Source organism: Equus przewalskii, chromosome 2 (assembly GCF_037783145.1).
Source record: "Equus przewalskii isolate Varuska chromosome 2, EquPr2, whole genome shotgun sequence".
Taxonomy (NCBI): domain Eukaryota; kingdom Metazoa; phylum Chordata; class Mammalia; order Perissodactyla; family Equidae; genus Equus; species Equus przewalskii.
In genome coordinates this window covers 105620658-105636507 of record NC_091832.1, presented here as the reverse complement: position 1 = coordinate 105636507, position 15850 = coordinate 105620658, and the positions used below count along the sequence as shown (strand labels likewise).

The window sequence follows — 15850 nt, the reverse complement described above, 5'->3', positions numbered from 1 at the left end:
ATGCTGCCACAGTGTGGCCTGACGAGTGTTATGTAGGTTCACACCCAGGATCCAAACTGACAAACCCTGGGCCACCAAAGCAGTGTGGGTGAACTTAACCGCTTGACTGTGAGGCCAGCCCGGTATTATACTAGTATTTTAATTAACTATCTTTACCCCTGTTGATAACGGTGTCACGTTGATTTGAAGTGGCCTTTTCTAGTAGATGTGGGTCATTAAACACAAAGGTTCTCAAAGATAGAGATAACGTATACTGACCAGGAGCCAAGAGAGAACTGCAGAATAGTAAATGCCTAACATTTTAAACAATAACTCTATTGGAACCACTACCCATCTGAAATATAATCCCCATTATAACAAATGTTGAGAAAGGCTCTATAAAAATTAATGTATTTTCTTCATTTTCAAGTAAGAAAAGATTAAAATATGAAAAGCCATGAGCCTCTGGTCTTTATTGTGGATGTTATGATGTGATTCCAGCTACATTTTATCTTTTATTACCCTTTAATGTTCTAGACTGATCATTGATTAAGTGTTTGAATTTTATATTCGTCTCTGAATAAGATAGATGATATAAAAACAACTTGAGATTTGGCCCCATTCTTAAGGAGGTTTTATGATCTAAATGACGAGAGGATGTACATATACTGTTGAAAGTCTGATGATAAAAAAAAGTTAAAAACTATTTTCTGTAATACAGAAATGCATGAGAATTCATAGATAGAGAACTGGGAGCATGTGAGACTTAAGCTAAAACTTTCAGGGTTAGTTAGGTTTGAATAAATAGAGGAAAGGAAGATATTCTTGGAGAGAGAAGGACGTGAGGGAAGAGAGCAGCAGTTAGAAAACTGTTTATGGGACAATGAGAGAGAAATTTATTTCTAGTGCAGAATAGTATATACACAGGAGTAATACAAAATACAGTTAGGTTGGTAGGATATTACTAGACTATGGAGTGGCTTAAAAGCTAGTCAAAAGTTAGATTTAATGAGATAGATAATAAGCTGTGAAGGATTTTTGAACAGGGATTGATAATGTACTATAATTATGGAAACATTAGTGTCATACTCAACTGTGCTACTTAAATAACTTTGGGCAAGTTATATCCTTAATATCTCTGCTTCAATTTTCTTCTCATTTCTTAAAAATAGAAATAATAACCTCTACTTCCAGGAGTTGTTAGGATTAAATATGATAATGTAAGTATTTAGTACAGTACTTGGTGTTTAGTAAGAGCTTAAATTGTATCTGTGATGATTAAGATAAATTGATGTTTAAGCAATAATTGACAACAGACAATTTTTTAAAAATGTTACAGTGATTGAACCTGAGTTAGAGAATCCCAGCTTAGATGCTTGTGATGGAGTACTGTACTAGAGTTGAGGTAAATATGAACAGGAAGAGAAAAAAATATTTCTAAAAAATTAACGTAATAAGATGAAGGTGGCGACAAATGATAGATGAAATAAGATGAATAAAAAATAACATCATTTCAGCATCATAGGAGAATGGTGTTTCCATATGCACAGGGAATCTGGAAGTGATGTGAAGTTGTGTGGAGAAGAGCATGGGTGAGAATAATAAATTGGTTTTAGAAATATGACTGTGAATGTGTGGTGGGGAAAGCCTGAGTTAAAATCAAGTACATGTTCCTGGAGTAATTCACACAATCAGTACACATTTTAAATGTATTACTAGAAGCCTCAAATGGGTATTTCTCATTGCCGCCAGCTTGTGTCTCCAGTAGGATTGGTCACACATTCCCTGTGATGGCTGTTTCATACTTTTGCTTTGTCCTCAAATACCCCACAGCCTCTCTTATATCCTTGCTCTCAACTAATGGCTTTGTCTCATAATTTTTAATTGGGTCTATAAGAAGCTATCAAATCAAAACTACCTTCTGTCCTCTGCCACCAAATCTGTATACTTTACTATATTTGTATCCATCTTCTCTACTGTTACAGTGGAGGAAGGGTCTCTTCTCTTATAGACTAATCCCTTCACTTAAAGCCTGATTCCATTCCCTCTCACATCTTGATGAATGTCCTTCTTTTGGCTATCCCCTCTATCTTCTGCGTTATCAAACTCTATCATCTCCGTGAAACACTGCAGGCCAAATTACAGAGTTGAAAAGGAAGCTAAATTCTTGGCTACACTATTGCCCTTTATAACTTGGAACTTACATCACCATTCCAGAACTTACACTAACACTGTGTAATTACCCTTTTACTACCCCTAACTGGAGCAGCTACACTAGAGATAATGGAGCCTTTAATTTTTCCCATTTAATCCTAGTCCTCCTCCAGCATTCCCCATCTCAGTGAATGGCATCCACCCAGTTGCTCAGACTGAAAACCTAAGTCATCCATTATTTATCCTTTTCTGTAACACCCTACAATTCATCTTTAAGTCCTTTTTGATTATATCCCCAAACTCAACCTCATATATGATCATTCTTTTCCGTTTAACTTCCATCATTTGAGTCTTAAGTCATTGTCTCTTACCTAGACTACCGTAACAGGCCCTCTAATTCAGTTTCTTGAACCTTACATATAGCATTCTCCACACAGGGGAGTGATCTTAAAATGTACCCGATATGGTTTTTGCTTCCTTACTTTAAGTAGCTCTGCCATAGCTCTTGGGTAAAATCCACAAACTCCTTAGCATGGTTTATCATGCCACTGTCTCGAACCTCGCCTTATGCCATTCTCTTCCCTCCCTTTACTGGAGCAGTTACATTGGTCTCTCTTTGCCCGGCATCTGCACAAGCTATTTCTTTTGACTGGAAAACTCTTTACTTCACTCTTCATGCTCAGTCATACTGAAACTTAAATTCCATTTTGTAGGGAGGGATTCTCCCAACTAGTCTGCATGAGGTAACCTCTCCCCCCATTATTGTTTTCGTTAGCCCCCTAGTTGTTTCCTTTAAAGCAATTATCACAATTTGTGGTTTTAGTCTTTTTTTAATGTCTCTCCTATTAGAAGCTTCTTTAGAGCATGTCTTGTTCAGCATTTTATTCCTGCCATCTACTTCAGTGCCTGGTTCTTGGTAGGACCTCAGCAATTTTTGTTGGATTAGTGAAAATCCTTTAGCTAGTTGAAAATGTGAAACTGAACTTTATTTGAAAAACTTAGACCAGAGATTTTCTGAAATCATCAACACAGAAATGAAAAACAGAATGAGCAAGATATTGAGAGGAGAATCTTTAGAGAAAAAAGAGCAATGAGCTAGTGACTGGGCTATAGAAAGACCCCATAGTTAGGATGTGAAAGGAAAAAAGAATTGTGTATCTTCTGAGCATAGAATGTCAAGGAAATCTCAGATGAGGTACAGCAAAAACGTAAGTGGAGCAGAACTACTGAAAAAAGCGTAAGGTGCTTGTTTCTTCAATAAAAGTGGTTTTAGTGGAACAGAGAAGGAAACCATGATTTGGTTTGTAGAGCGTTTGAGTGGATTAAGGAAAAATTAGAGACATTATATGTAGATAATTTAAGACAGAAATAGAAGGACAAAGAAAGTCTCTTAGCAAGCCAAATAAATCTAGATGTAGAAGAAATACATGCATATTTGAAAGGATATCTGGTGATTCTGTTGATTGTGGTAAAAATTTAGATGAAGTATCAGATTATAAAAGTCGACTTTTTAATTGAGATATTTATTTTTAAAATTTTGCTTCTTAGAACACTTTCAAACTTGTATTTGAAATCCTGGAATTATCTTTTTCATCTTTTTGGTCAATATATTTTACTAACTTTAAAATGGTAAGTTAGAGGTGGAGGTTGAAGAAGGAGATCAAAATAACATGTTACTGTTAACCTTTTCCTCTCAGCTGGACAGCACGAAGTTGTAGCTATAGGCACAGGGGAATACAATTACAGCCAGTGCATTAAGCCAGATGGAAGAGTGTTGCATGACACTCATGCTGTTGTTACGGCAAGAAGGTCTCTCCTTAGGTAAGGTGTAACAAATATATTTAACGCCATCAAATATTAATGCTCTCAGCACAAAGTAACCACGTACATAGCTTTATTTTCAAATGGAATTTTGCTGGTCGTTGATCCAAGGATGTGACAGTTTCTTATCCAAGCTATCTGATTATTTCTGTGTCACTTTTGGAAACCTTATTATAGTAACTGCAATGTCTAGTCTGTTGATTTTAGTGGCTTGTATTATCAAGACCTTATGTACTTAGTTTTAAGAGTTTTACAACCTTTTCTTTTTAAGATAAAAATGCCATTTTTATTACTAAGTATTTGAAGAATATAGGTTTAGATCTGGACCAAGTAGGGTTGGTAATATTTCACCCCTGAACTAGACATACTTATGCAAAGGCAGCATCAGAAACTGATGGATTTCCACTCATGAGGTCTGTACAAAGTTTACAATATAGCAAAGTGTAGATAAGGTATTCTTTAGGCTGGCAGATCTCGAAGAGAAAGAGAGAAAGGATCTGAGGTGAGCATGTCTAGTTTTTTTCCAAACTCGTTAGTCACTCTGCTCCTTTAAAGAGGAGTGAATAGCAGGTAAGAGAGAAGCCAGGAGTGCTACTTTTCTGAAGTCCTTTCATATGAAAACATGAGAAGTGGGAAATAGGCATTACCTCCTGCAATATCCACCAGCTTTTGATTCTTTTAAGCCATTGGGCTTACTCTTTATAAAACTTTTTTAATGGCAATTTTCATACACACATAAGTGAGAATAGGATAATGAATTCCATCATTCTCTTATCAGCAGTGATGCCATATCCACTTATCAGCATATCCAATTATTAGCATTCTGCTGTTCTTACTTAAGCTATGCATCCTCACTTTTTGTTGGTGGTTTTTAAAAAAGAATTCTTAATTTAATGTTATTTTTTGCTGAGAAAGATTTACCCTGAGCTAACATCTGTGGGCAATCTTCCTCTGTTTTGTATGTGGGCCGCTGCCACAGATGAGTGGCGTAGTTGTGCACCTGGGGACTGAACCCAGGCTGCCGAAGCGGAGCATGCTGAACTTTAAACACTGGCTACTGGGGCTGGCTCAAGCGGTGGTTTTTTTTGCCAGAGGATTTTAAAACAAACTTAGACATAGTATTTTTTCTGAAAAACATATATATCTGTAATAAGGTAAGAATCCTATAATTTTAAAAGGAAAATTGGCGGAAGTTGATGAAAATAATGAAACTCATTGTCCTTCCATTCACCTTGGTGTTTGTTGAGTTCAGGTTGACCTCTTTAAAGCTACCTCTTTGATAATTCTTTCTTTTCATGCTTGGCACTGTTATATACTGGTGCTTAATTTTTTATTACATATTTTTGATGATAGCATTAAAATCATGGGTTTTGTTTTTGTTTTTAAACTTTTTTTTAAGATTTTATTTTTTTCCTTTTTCTCCCCAAAGCCCCCCAGTACATAGTTGTATATTCTTCCTTGTGGGTCCTTCCAGTTGTGGCATGTGGGATGCTGCCTCAGCGTGGTTTGATGAGCAGTGCCATGTCTGTGCCCAGCATTCGAACCAACGAAACTCTGGGCCACCTGTAACGGAGCGCGTGAACTTAACCACTCAGCCACGGGGCCAGCCCCTAAAATCGGTTTTTTAATAAGCAAAATAGTATCTGTCCCTGATTTGATTAGTAGTAGTCTTTCAGGAGATCTGCTTCACTTGTTAATATAACTTAGGGTCTTCATTGTGTTGTTCCTATGCTCTTGTGTTTTTGTCTTCAGAACTACTAAGGAGCAGGAACCAAAGTTGTTGATGTTGTTTGTCTGTTTTGTCAGGGAAGGGGAAAGAGAAGTAAGGCAGAAAATTAACGCTTCACTTAAGAGGCAGGGGACAGAACTGTCTGAGAAAGAAGGGAAGAATCAGTAGAGAAATGGATCTTTGGCAGGATCATTTGAGGACTCAAATGTGAAATGAGAGTGGAGGAGTTAAGACTGGTGCTTTAAGGGAGGTCACAGGGCAGACTGGGCTCCAGTAGAGGACTTCTCAAGGGACTTAATTTTTCATTAAGGTTAAGATTATTTTAGGAGTTTTTATCAATATCAAAACTTGTGACATACAAGGACATTGCTCATGACACATATGACTATCATGCTTGTTAAAATACGTCATTTTTAAATTTTATTAATAAAATTATACTCCATTTGTTTTAGGTACTTTTATAGACAACTCCTACTCTTCTATAGCAAAAATCCTGCTATGATGGAAAAATCAATATTTTGTACAGAACCAGCTTCTAATCTGTTCACTCTCAAACAGAATATCAACATTTACCTCTATATGAACCAGTTGCCTAAAGGATCAGCCCAGATTAAGTCACAATTGTAAGTATTATGAACATTGTTTTTAAAAGCAACTAGGATGACTGTATGATATATTCTAAATCCTACAGCAATATAACAGGTAAGTTCATATCTTTTCATATTCCCCCTCTGGACTTCAGGTGTTATTTGTAGGCTGTGAGAGGCCACAAATTCTTTCTCTCTCCCCTCTTCTCAATCTGATCTATTACTACTACTTAAATGTTCCATTACCAGTACTTAAATATTCCACCTCACCACTTTCTTTTCTGTGCTATTCAAAGTCTTCTACTCCTCTCTAGTGTTAGGACTTCATAAACTTTAGGAAAGTATGGATTAATGCACTTTTCACATACCAGTACAGGAGTTAAGCATACACAATCTGTGGCCAAAACTTCATTATCTTAATGAATGGGTAGCATCAGCATAAAATTCAAACTGTACAGACAAACGCAAAGAAGAAAGTAAAATTCACTTCATGTCTGACGATTTAGGGATAACCGTGGTTAATATTTTGTTAAAAATCCTTCCAGTAACATCTTTGAAAACAAGAACAATGAGTGTTCGCAGAGAGAAACTTCAAGAAAAATAATTTTAGGTTTTATTGTTTTAGCATATTTCATTGGAGATGAATCTTGAGTACGAATTGTCAGTTTTCTTTTTTTTTTGTTCCCTTACCTTGTAGTTTTTAAATTTTTTCATATGGAGGAAAAAATCACGAACTATGGTAGGAACAAAAATAAGATTTTCATTTGATTTTAAGGGACGTAAAGAATAGCAATAATATGGAGTTCATCTTTGTGGGAAGCTCTTAATGTGGTTAATTTCTGTTTGGTATTGATCTTGTGGAACAAAGTCACTCCATTCCTACCTTGCTTTGGGTTTGCATCTGTTTCTATTACCGGAATTAAATGTACACTGGCAAGTTAAACATGTTTGAGAGCAATTCTTACGTAAATGTAGATTTTGCTTTGTCAGCTTTGTTTTTTAAAGGGAGACACTATTTTCTTTCTCTAGGCGTCTTAATCCACATTCTATATCTGCATTTGAAGCCAATGAAGAACTGAGTCTCCATGTGGCTGTTGAAGGCAAGATTTATCTGACTGTCTACTGTCCTGCAGACGTTGTTAATAGAGTAAGCAGTATGTCTTCAAGTGACAAACTAACAAGATGGGAAGTGCTCGGTGTACAGGGAGCATTGCTGAGTCACTTTATACAGCCAGTTTATATCAGCAATATACTTGTCGGTGAGTGGGATTTCAGTATCTCCTGACATCTTTCACTAAGTTAAATACACTGTATTTTATTTATCCGTGTGAAATCAGATTTTGCACACATGAAGCTTTATTTAAGGTTAAAAAAAAAAAAACGGATCCACTGTTTTGTTGAGCTTTTCATGGTAACTTGTATTCATACTTAGTATAATGTGACTTTTGTCATCTTACTAGGTTACTAAGAATGCTTCAGTTTAGCCAATTAGCTGTATTCTGTCTTGAACTTATACTTTTATTTGCATAATGTTCAGGGTTTTTTTAGTTTCTTTTGGAAGTGGTTTCCTTGAACTTCTCAAATCTAAAAGCTTGTATTTAGTTATCTCTGAAATAAAAAAACATAGTAAATGTTCATTTTGGTTCTTTCATATCCTTATTCTTTTTTCTTATGTTTGATTATGATCTCAATCCTTTTGATTTGTCAGATGAGTCACAAGTAACTAGAACACAAATAATGTGAATTAATAATTTCTGTCTTTGGTGGGGAATATTACAGAATGCTGTATTTGTATTTGAATGGTTTTCCAGACATTGTCTCATCAACAAACAACTATGGAGCTCCTTTGTATAGTTTTCATAAAGCCCTTGGTGTTTCAAAGCTTTAGTTACTTTTGTGAAACAGTTTAAATACTGCCATTACTCTTCTCTCCTTTGTCTTCTGTTAATTTTTGGTAATGATTGCACGTGTAAACTTTAGACCCTTGCCTGGGTAATATTTTTGTTTTTAGGTGGTGTTCTTTCTGTTATTTGTTTTTTTGTTGTTGTTCTATGTATTTTATACCCATTTCCTTAGGAATTTCTCATAGGTAATATTTTTCAGTTCCATATGTATACAAGATATTGTATTTTCTTGCCATTTTTGGTTTGGCTTTAAATTGTAAAAAGGAAATAGTTATTTATTTTTCTAATGTTAAGCTTATTTTCTTTGTATAGGAAATATATTACTTGGTTCACAATTCAAAAGATTCAAAAGGATGTTCAGTGAAAAGTCATGAGGGTATATAAAGAATTTCCTCATTATTATTCATGGCTCACTGTATGGTATTTCTTTGTATAAATGTATCGTGATTTATTTAACCAGTTATAGGTTTATGGGATTTTTTTTTTCACTGTGGTAACATTGGTTTATAACATTATATAAATTTCAGGTGTACATTGTTATGTATTTCAGTCTCTGTGTAGATTAGATTATGTTCACCACCCAAAGACTAATTACAATCCATCACCATACACATGTGCCTAATCACTCCTTTCGCCATCCTCCCTCTGCCCTTCCCCTCTGGTAACCACCATCCAATCTCTGTTTCTATGTGTGTTTTTGCATTATTTTTATCCTCTACTTATGAGTGAGATCATATGGTATTTGACTTTCTCCCTTTGATTTATTTAACTTAGCATAATACCCTCAAGTTCCGTCCATGTTGTCACTAATGGTTGGATTGTATCATTTTTTATGGCTGAGTAGTATTCCATTGTGTATATATACCATGTCATCTTTATCCATTTGTCCTTTGATTGGCACCTAGGTTGCCTCCAAGTCTTGGCTATTGTAAACAATGCTGCAATGAACATAGAGGGGCATGTATCTTTATGCATTCATGTTTTCATGTTCTTTGGAAAAATACCCAGCAATGGAGTAGCTGGATCATATGGTAGATCTTAATTTTTGAGGAATCTCCATACAGTTTTCCATAGTGGCTGCACCAGTTTGCATTCCCACCAGCAGTGTATGAGGGTTCCCTTCTCTCCACATCCTCTCCAACACGTATTTCCTGTCTTGTTAATTATAGCCATTCTAAAAGGAGTGAGGTGATCTCTCATTGTAGTTTCGATTTGCATTTCCCTAATAGTTAATGATGTTGACATCTTTTCATATGCCTGTTGGCCATCTGTATATCTTCTTTGGAGAAATCTCTGTTCAGATCTTTTGTCCATTTTTTAATTGGGTTGTTAGTTTTTTTGTTGTTGAGATGTATGAGTTCTTTGCATATTTTGGATATTAACCCCTTATCAGATATATGGTTGGCAGATGTCTTTTCTCAATTGGGCAAATTAGGTTATCTTTTCATCTTGTTGATGGTTTCCTTTACTATGCAGAAGCTTTGTAGTTTAATGAAGTCCCATTTGTTTACTTTAGCTATTGTTTCCCTTGCTTAGTTACACGTGGTACTTGAAAATATGCTGTTAAGACCACTGTCAAAGAGTGTACTACATATAGTTTCTTCTAGAAGAAGTCTTACATTCAAGTCTTTAATCCATTTTGAGTTAATTTTTGTGTATGGTGTAAGATAATGGTCTACTTCTATTCTTTTGCCTGTGGCTGTCCAGTTTTCCCGACGCCATTTGTTGAAGAGACTTTGCTTTCTCCTTTGTATGTTCTTGGCTCCCTTGTCGAAGATTAGCTTTCCATAGATGTATGGGTTTCTTTCTGGGCTCTTGATTCTGTTCCACTGATCTCTGTGTCTGTTTTTGTGCTAGTACCATGCTGTTTTGCTTACTATAGCTTTGTAGTATATTTTGAAATCAGGAAGTGTGATACCTCCAGCTTTGTTCTTTTTTCTCATGATTCTTTTGGCTCTTTGGGGTCTTTTGTTGTTCCATATAAATTTTAGGATTCTTGGTTCTGTTTCTGTGAAAAATGTTGTTGGAACTTTGATAAGGATTGCATTGAATCTGTAGATTACTTTAGGAAGTATGGACCTTTTAACTATATTCTTCCAATCCAAGAGCAGAGAATATCTTTCCTTTCTTTGTGTTGTCTTCAATTTCTTTCAACAATGTTTTCAGTGTACAGATCTTTCACCTCTTTGGTTCAGTTTATTCCTAGATGTTTTATTCTTTTGTAATTGTAAATGGGATGGTATTCTTAATTTCTCTTTCTTCTGTTTTGTTGTTAGTGTATAAAAATGCAACTAGTTTTTGTATATTGATTTTTGTATCCTGCAAATTGACCATATTTGTTTAAGCTTCTTTGGTGGATTCTTTAGAGTATTCTAAATATAAAATCATTTCCTCTGCACATAGTGACAGTTTCACTTCTTCCTTTCCAATTTGGATCCATTTTATTTTTCTTGTCTGATTGCTCTGGCAATCCAATACTACATTAAATAAGAGTGGTGAAAGTGGGCATCCTTGTCTGTTCCTATTCTTAGAGGGATAGCTTTCAGTTTTTCCCCATTGAAAATGATACTAGCTGTGGGTTTGTCACACATGGCCTTTATTATGTTCAGGTACTTTCCTTCTGTACCTATTTTATTCAGAGTTTTTATCATAAATGGATGCTATATCTTGCCAAATGCTTTCTCTGCATCTGTTAAGATAATCTTGTAATTTCTTTCTTCATTTTGTTAATGTGTGTATCACATTGATTGATTTGCAGGTGTTGAACCATTCCTGCATCCCTGAAATAAATCCCACTTGATCAAGGTGTATGATCTTTTTAATGTATTGTTGTATTTGATTTGCTAGTGTTTTGTTGAGGATTTTTGCATCAATGTTCATCAGTGATATTGGCTGGTAATTTTCTCTTTTTGTGATGTCCTTGTCTGATTTTGGTGTCTGGGTAATGTTGGCTTAGTAGAATGATTTAGGAAGCTTCTCCGCCTCTTCAGTTTTTTGGAGGAGTTTGAGAAGAATAGGTATTAAGTCTTTGAATATTTGGTAGAATTTGCCAGGGAAGCCATCTAGTCCTGGACTTTTATTTTTGGGGAGGTTTTTGATTACTGTTTTGATATCCTTACTGGTGATTGGTCTATTCAAATTCTCTATTTCTTCTTCATTCAGTTTTGGAAGGTTGTATGATTCTAAGAATTTATCCATTTCTTCTAGATATCCAATTTGTTGGCATATAGTTTCTCATAGTATTCTCTTTTAATCTTTTTTATTTCTGAGATGTCAATTGTAATTTCTCCTCTTTCCTTTCTGATTTTATTTGTTTGAGCCTTCTGTCTTTTTTTCTTGGTGAGTCTAGCTAAAGGTTTGTCAATTTTGGTTATCTTTTTAAAGAACCAGCTCTTGATTTCATTTTTTCTTTTTTTTTTTAGTATTTCATTTATTTCTGCTCTGATTTTTATTATTTCCTTCCTTCTGCTGATTTTGGAGTTCTTACTTTTCCATTTCCTTTAGGTACAGTGTTAAGATTGTTTATTTAGGATTTTTCTTGTTTGTTGAGGTAGGCCTGAATTGCTATAAACTTCCCTTTTAGAACCACCTTTATTGTATCCCATAGATTTTGTCATGTCGCATTTTCATTTGTCTCCAGATATTTTTTGATTTCTCATTTGATTTCTTCATTGACCCAATGGTTGTTCAGTAGCATTTTGTTTAATCTTCACATATTTGTGGCTTTTCAGATTTTCTTTCTGTAGTCGATTTCTTGTGTCATATCTTTGTGGTCAGAAAAGATGCTTGGTATTATTTCAGCCTTCTTAAATTCATTGAGACTTGTTTTGTGGCCTAATATCTGATCAATCCTGGAGAATGTTCCATTGCATTTGAAAAGAAAGGGTTTTCTGTGGTTTTTGGATGGAATGTTCTATGTATATCTGCTCAGTCCCTCTGGTCTAATGTGTTGTTTAAGGCCAGTGTTTCCTTATTGATCTTCTGTTTGGATGATTTATTGATTGGTTTAAGTGGAGTGTTAAAGTCCCCTACTATTATTGTGTTACTGTCTATTTCTCTTTTTATGTCTGTTAATAATTGCTTTGTATATTTAGGTATCCTTTTTTGAATGCGTAGATATTTACAAGTGTTATATCCTTTTGTTGGATTGTTCCCTTTATCATTATGTAGTGCTCTTGTCTCTTCTTACAGTTTTTATTTTAAAGTATTTTGTCTGATATAAGTATTGCTGCTCCACCTTTCTTTTCTTTGCCATTTGCATGGAGTATCTTTTAACATCCTTTTGCTTTCAGTTTGTGAGTGTCTTTAGGTCTGAAGTGCATCTCGTGTATGCAACATATATATGAGTCTTCTTTTTTTATCCAGTCGGCTACCCTATGCCTTTTGATTGGAGCATTTAGTCCATTGACATTTAAAGTAGCTATTGATAAATATGTACTTACTGCTATTTTGTTACTTTTTTCCTGGGTGTTTTAGTAGTTCTTCTCTGTTCCTTTCTTCTTTTACTCTCTTCCCTTGTGGTTTGATGGCTTTCTATAGTATTATGTTTGGGTTCCTTTCTCTTAATTATTACTGTATTTATTATAGGTTTTTGGGTTTGATTACCATGAGGTTCATATATAATAATCTATGTGTATAGCAATCTAGATTAGGTTGATGGTCTCTTTAGTTTGACCTCTTTCTAAAAGCTGTGCTCTATTGCTCCCTTCCTTCCACATTGTGTTTTTGATATCACATCTAACCTCTTATTTTGTGTGTGTGTATCCATTACCCTCTTATCATTGAAATAGGTAATTTTAGTACTTTTGTCTTTTGACCTCCATATTATCTTCATAGGTGGTTGATCTACTGTCTTTCCTGTATTTTTGCCTTTGTCAGTGATTTTATTGCTTTTTTTTTTTTTTTGATAATTTTCTTAGTCCTATTTGTGGTCTTCTCTTTCCCACTTAAATAAGTCCCTTTACCATTTCATGTAAAACTGGTTTCTTGGTGCTAAACTCCTTTAATTTTTTCTTTTCTGTGAAGCTCTTTATCTCTCCTTCCATTCTGAATGATAACCTTGCTGGGTAGGGTATTCTTGACTGTAGGTTTTTTCCTTTCAGCATTTTAAATATAGCATGCCACACCTTTCTAGCCTATAAGGTTTTGGCTGAGAAGTCAGCTGATAACCTTATGGGGTTTCCTTTGTATGTCACTTGTTGCCTTTCTCTCGTGGCTTTTAGGATTCTCTCTTTATCTTTAATTTTGGACATTTTGTTTACAATGTCTCTTGGTGTGGGCCTCTTTGGGTTTATCTTGTTTGGTGCATTCTGTGCTTCCTGTATTTAGATGTTTATTTCCTTAGGTTAGGAAAGTTTTTCAGCTGTTATTTCTTCAAATAGATTGTCTGCCCCTTTGTCTTTCTCTTCTGCTTCTGGGACATCTATAATACGAATGTTAGTGTGCTTGATGTTGTCCCAGAGTTCCCTTAGACTATTCTCATTCTTTTTGTCTTTTTTCTTTTATCTGTTCAGCTTGAGTGATTTCCTCTAGTCTTTTGTCCAGCTCGCTGATCCATTCTTCTGTATCATCTACTCTGCTACTGAGTCCCTGTAGTGAATTTTTCATTTCCAGTATTCTTCGTTTCTCATTGGTTCTTTTTTACATTTTCCGGTTGTTTGTTGACATTCTCACTGTGTTCATCCCTTCTTCTCCCAAGATCAGTGAGCATCTGTATGACTTTTTGTTTGACCTCTTTGTCAGGTAGATTATTTCTGTTTCATTTCGTTCTTTTTCTGGGGTTTTGTCCTGTTCATTCCCTTACTTGGAACATATTCCTTTGCCTCCTCATTTTGCCTCTTTCTCTGTGCTTATATCTATGTATTAGGTGGGTCAGCTGTGTCTCCTGATCTTAGAGAAGGGGCCTTATGTAAGAGATGCCTTTTAAGGCCCAGCAGTGTGCTTCCCTCTCATCACTAGTTCAAAATGTTCCCAGAGTGACCCCTGTGTGGGTACATGTATCTTTCTGTTGTGGCAGGGTTGCTCTTGCTGCAGGTGTCTAAGGAACGTAGGCTGTCCCCCTGGCTGGCTGGTTGTAATGCTCAGTTGTGTGGGGCTGCTGTGGACCCTTTAGTCAGTTTATCAGGTTTGGGGAGCCCCAGCACTGTTGGCTACAAGGTCTAATAGCACATTCCTGTTGAAGTTTTTCTAAGTGAGTAGGCCCTCAGCGTGGCTGGTTCCTAGGCTCAGGGGCTTACAATTGCTGTAGGGCTCTGGCCTACACGGCTGTTGTCAGCTCTCTCAGGCTTGCAGCTGAGTGGAGCTGGCCCCAGGCATGGGAGTACCCAATTGTTTCAGGCTTTGGAAGGTGGGGCTGGTCCCCTATGTGGCTGTTTGTGAAGCACAGGTCTTCTGTCACTGATCAGCGGCACCCTCCACAGGTCCACATACACGTCAACACAGTCCTGTCCCATGCACACTTCCTGACCCCCTGGAGTGTACCCAGTCACCCCACTGCAGAAGCCCCACACACTCCACCAATGCCCCACCCACTCCACCCACTTCTCACGCATGCCCTGCCCCACAGAGGTGGACTCACTCACCTGCCTGCAGAGCATCGAGGCACCCAGTCTGTGCAGGCTGACAAATTGCCTGAGGGCTTGCTGTTGGGTGGGGCCAGTCCCTACAGCAGGCTGCCTGCCCTGGCTGAGCTGGATTAAATCGGTGCTCTAGTGGATGGGGCAGACCCTGGGCTAAAAGGCCAGGAGAAGAACTCCAGTGGTGTCTGCCAGCATTTGTGTCAGCACGCCTGTACTAGGTCACAATAATGGCTGCCACCAGTGTCTCAGTCCCTGGAAAGGTCTTACCTCTCACTGAGATGCATCAGTAGCTTATCAAGTGAGTCTCTCTTCACCAAAGGACTGTGCACCTTTCTTGTTGTTTTAGGTTGCTTTCTGAAATGGGTGAATTTGTGTGTGGGCCCTTTAAGAGCTGGGTTTTTTGCCCACTTATGTCCAATAGCTTTTCTAGGGGTGTCCCCCGTTGTAGTTAATAGCCAGCAAAGCCAGATATTATGACACTCATCTCAGTTGTACAGTCTGCAGGATGCTCTTAGTGGTAACATTCCCTTGCTTGGGTCCCCCGCTCCTCCAGGGAAGGCTGTGTAGCTTAGGGTTGCTTCTGGTCAGCTGTGAAGTGCTGTGGCTTGCAAAGGTGGCTTTTTTCCTCTCCAGAAGGAATTTCTGCCTCTTCCACCTCAGTCAGGGCTGTCCCTTGATGCAGGGGTTCTTTTTATCCAGTTTTCAGTTCTCTCTCAGGGGTAATTGTTCCAAGAACAGTTGTAGCTTGGTTGTGTTCATGGGCGGAGGTCAGTTCAGAGTCTACCTACGCCGACATCTTGACACAAGACCTGATGGGATTTTCAGATTGTTTCTAATCTTTTGCAGCTGCCAAAATGCTACAGTGAATGACCTTTTTACATTTGTTATTCATACATGTAAAAGTATATAAGGTGAATTCCTGAAAATAGAATTGGAGGTCGAAGATGTATGCATTTGCAATTTTGAAAAATATTACCAAGTTACCCTTCAAATCACACTCCCACCAGCAATATATAAGAATGCCTGTTTACTCATACTCTCAGAAGTGATTATTTCCGACTCTGCTTTTTCAAAATATATATTCTTATAGATGATACA

At 36.8% G+C, this 15850-nt stretch overlaps 1 protein-coding gene across 1 annotated transcript in view; it reads left to right on the top strand.

Annotated features, from left to right (window-relative positions):
- The window catches only part of ADAD1 (adenosine deaminase domain containing 1), a 50329-nt gene that overhangs the window by 14829 nt on the left and 19650 nt on the right, over positions 1 to 15850 (top strand). Inside the window, exons 7-9 of the mRNA XM_008530606.2 lie at positions 3831 to 3954; positions 6136 to 6306; positions 7300 to 7529. Coding sequence (XP_008528828.2) covers positions 3831 to 3954; positions 6136 to 6306; positions 7300 to 7529 — 525 coding nt within the window. The remainder of the gene's footprint in view (positions 1 to 3830; positions 3955 to 6135; positions 6307 to 7299; positions 7530 to 15850) is intronic.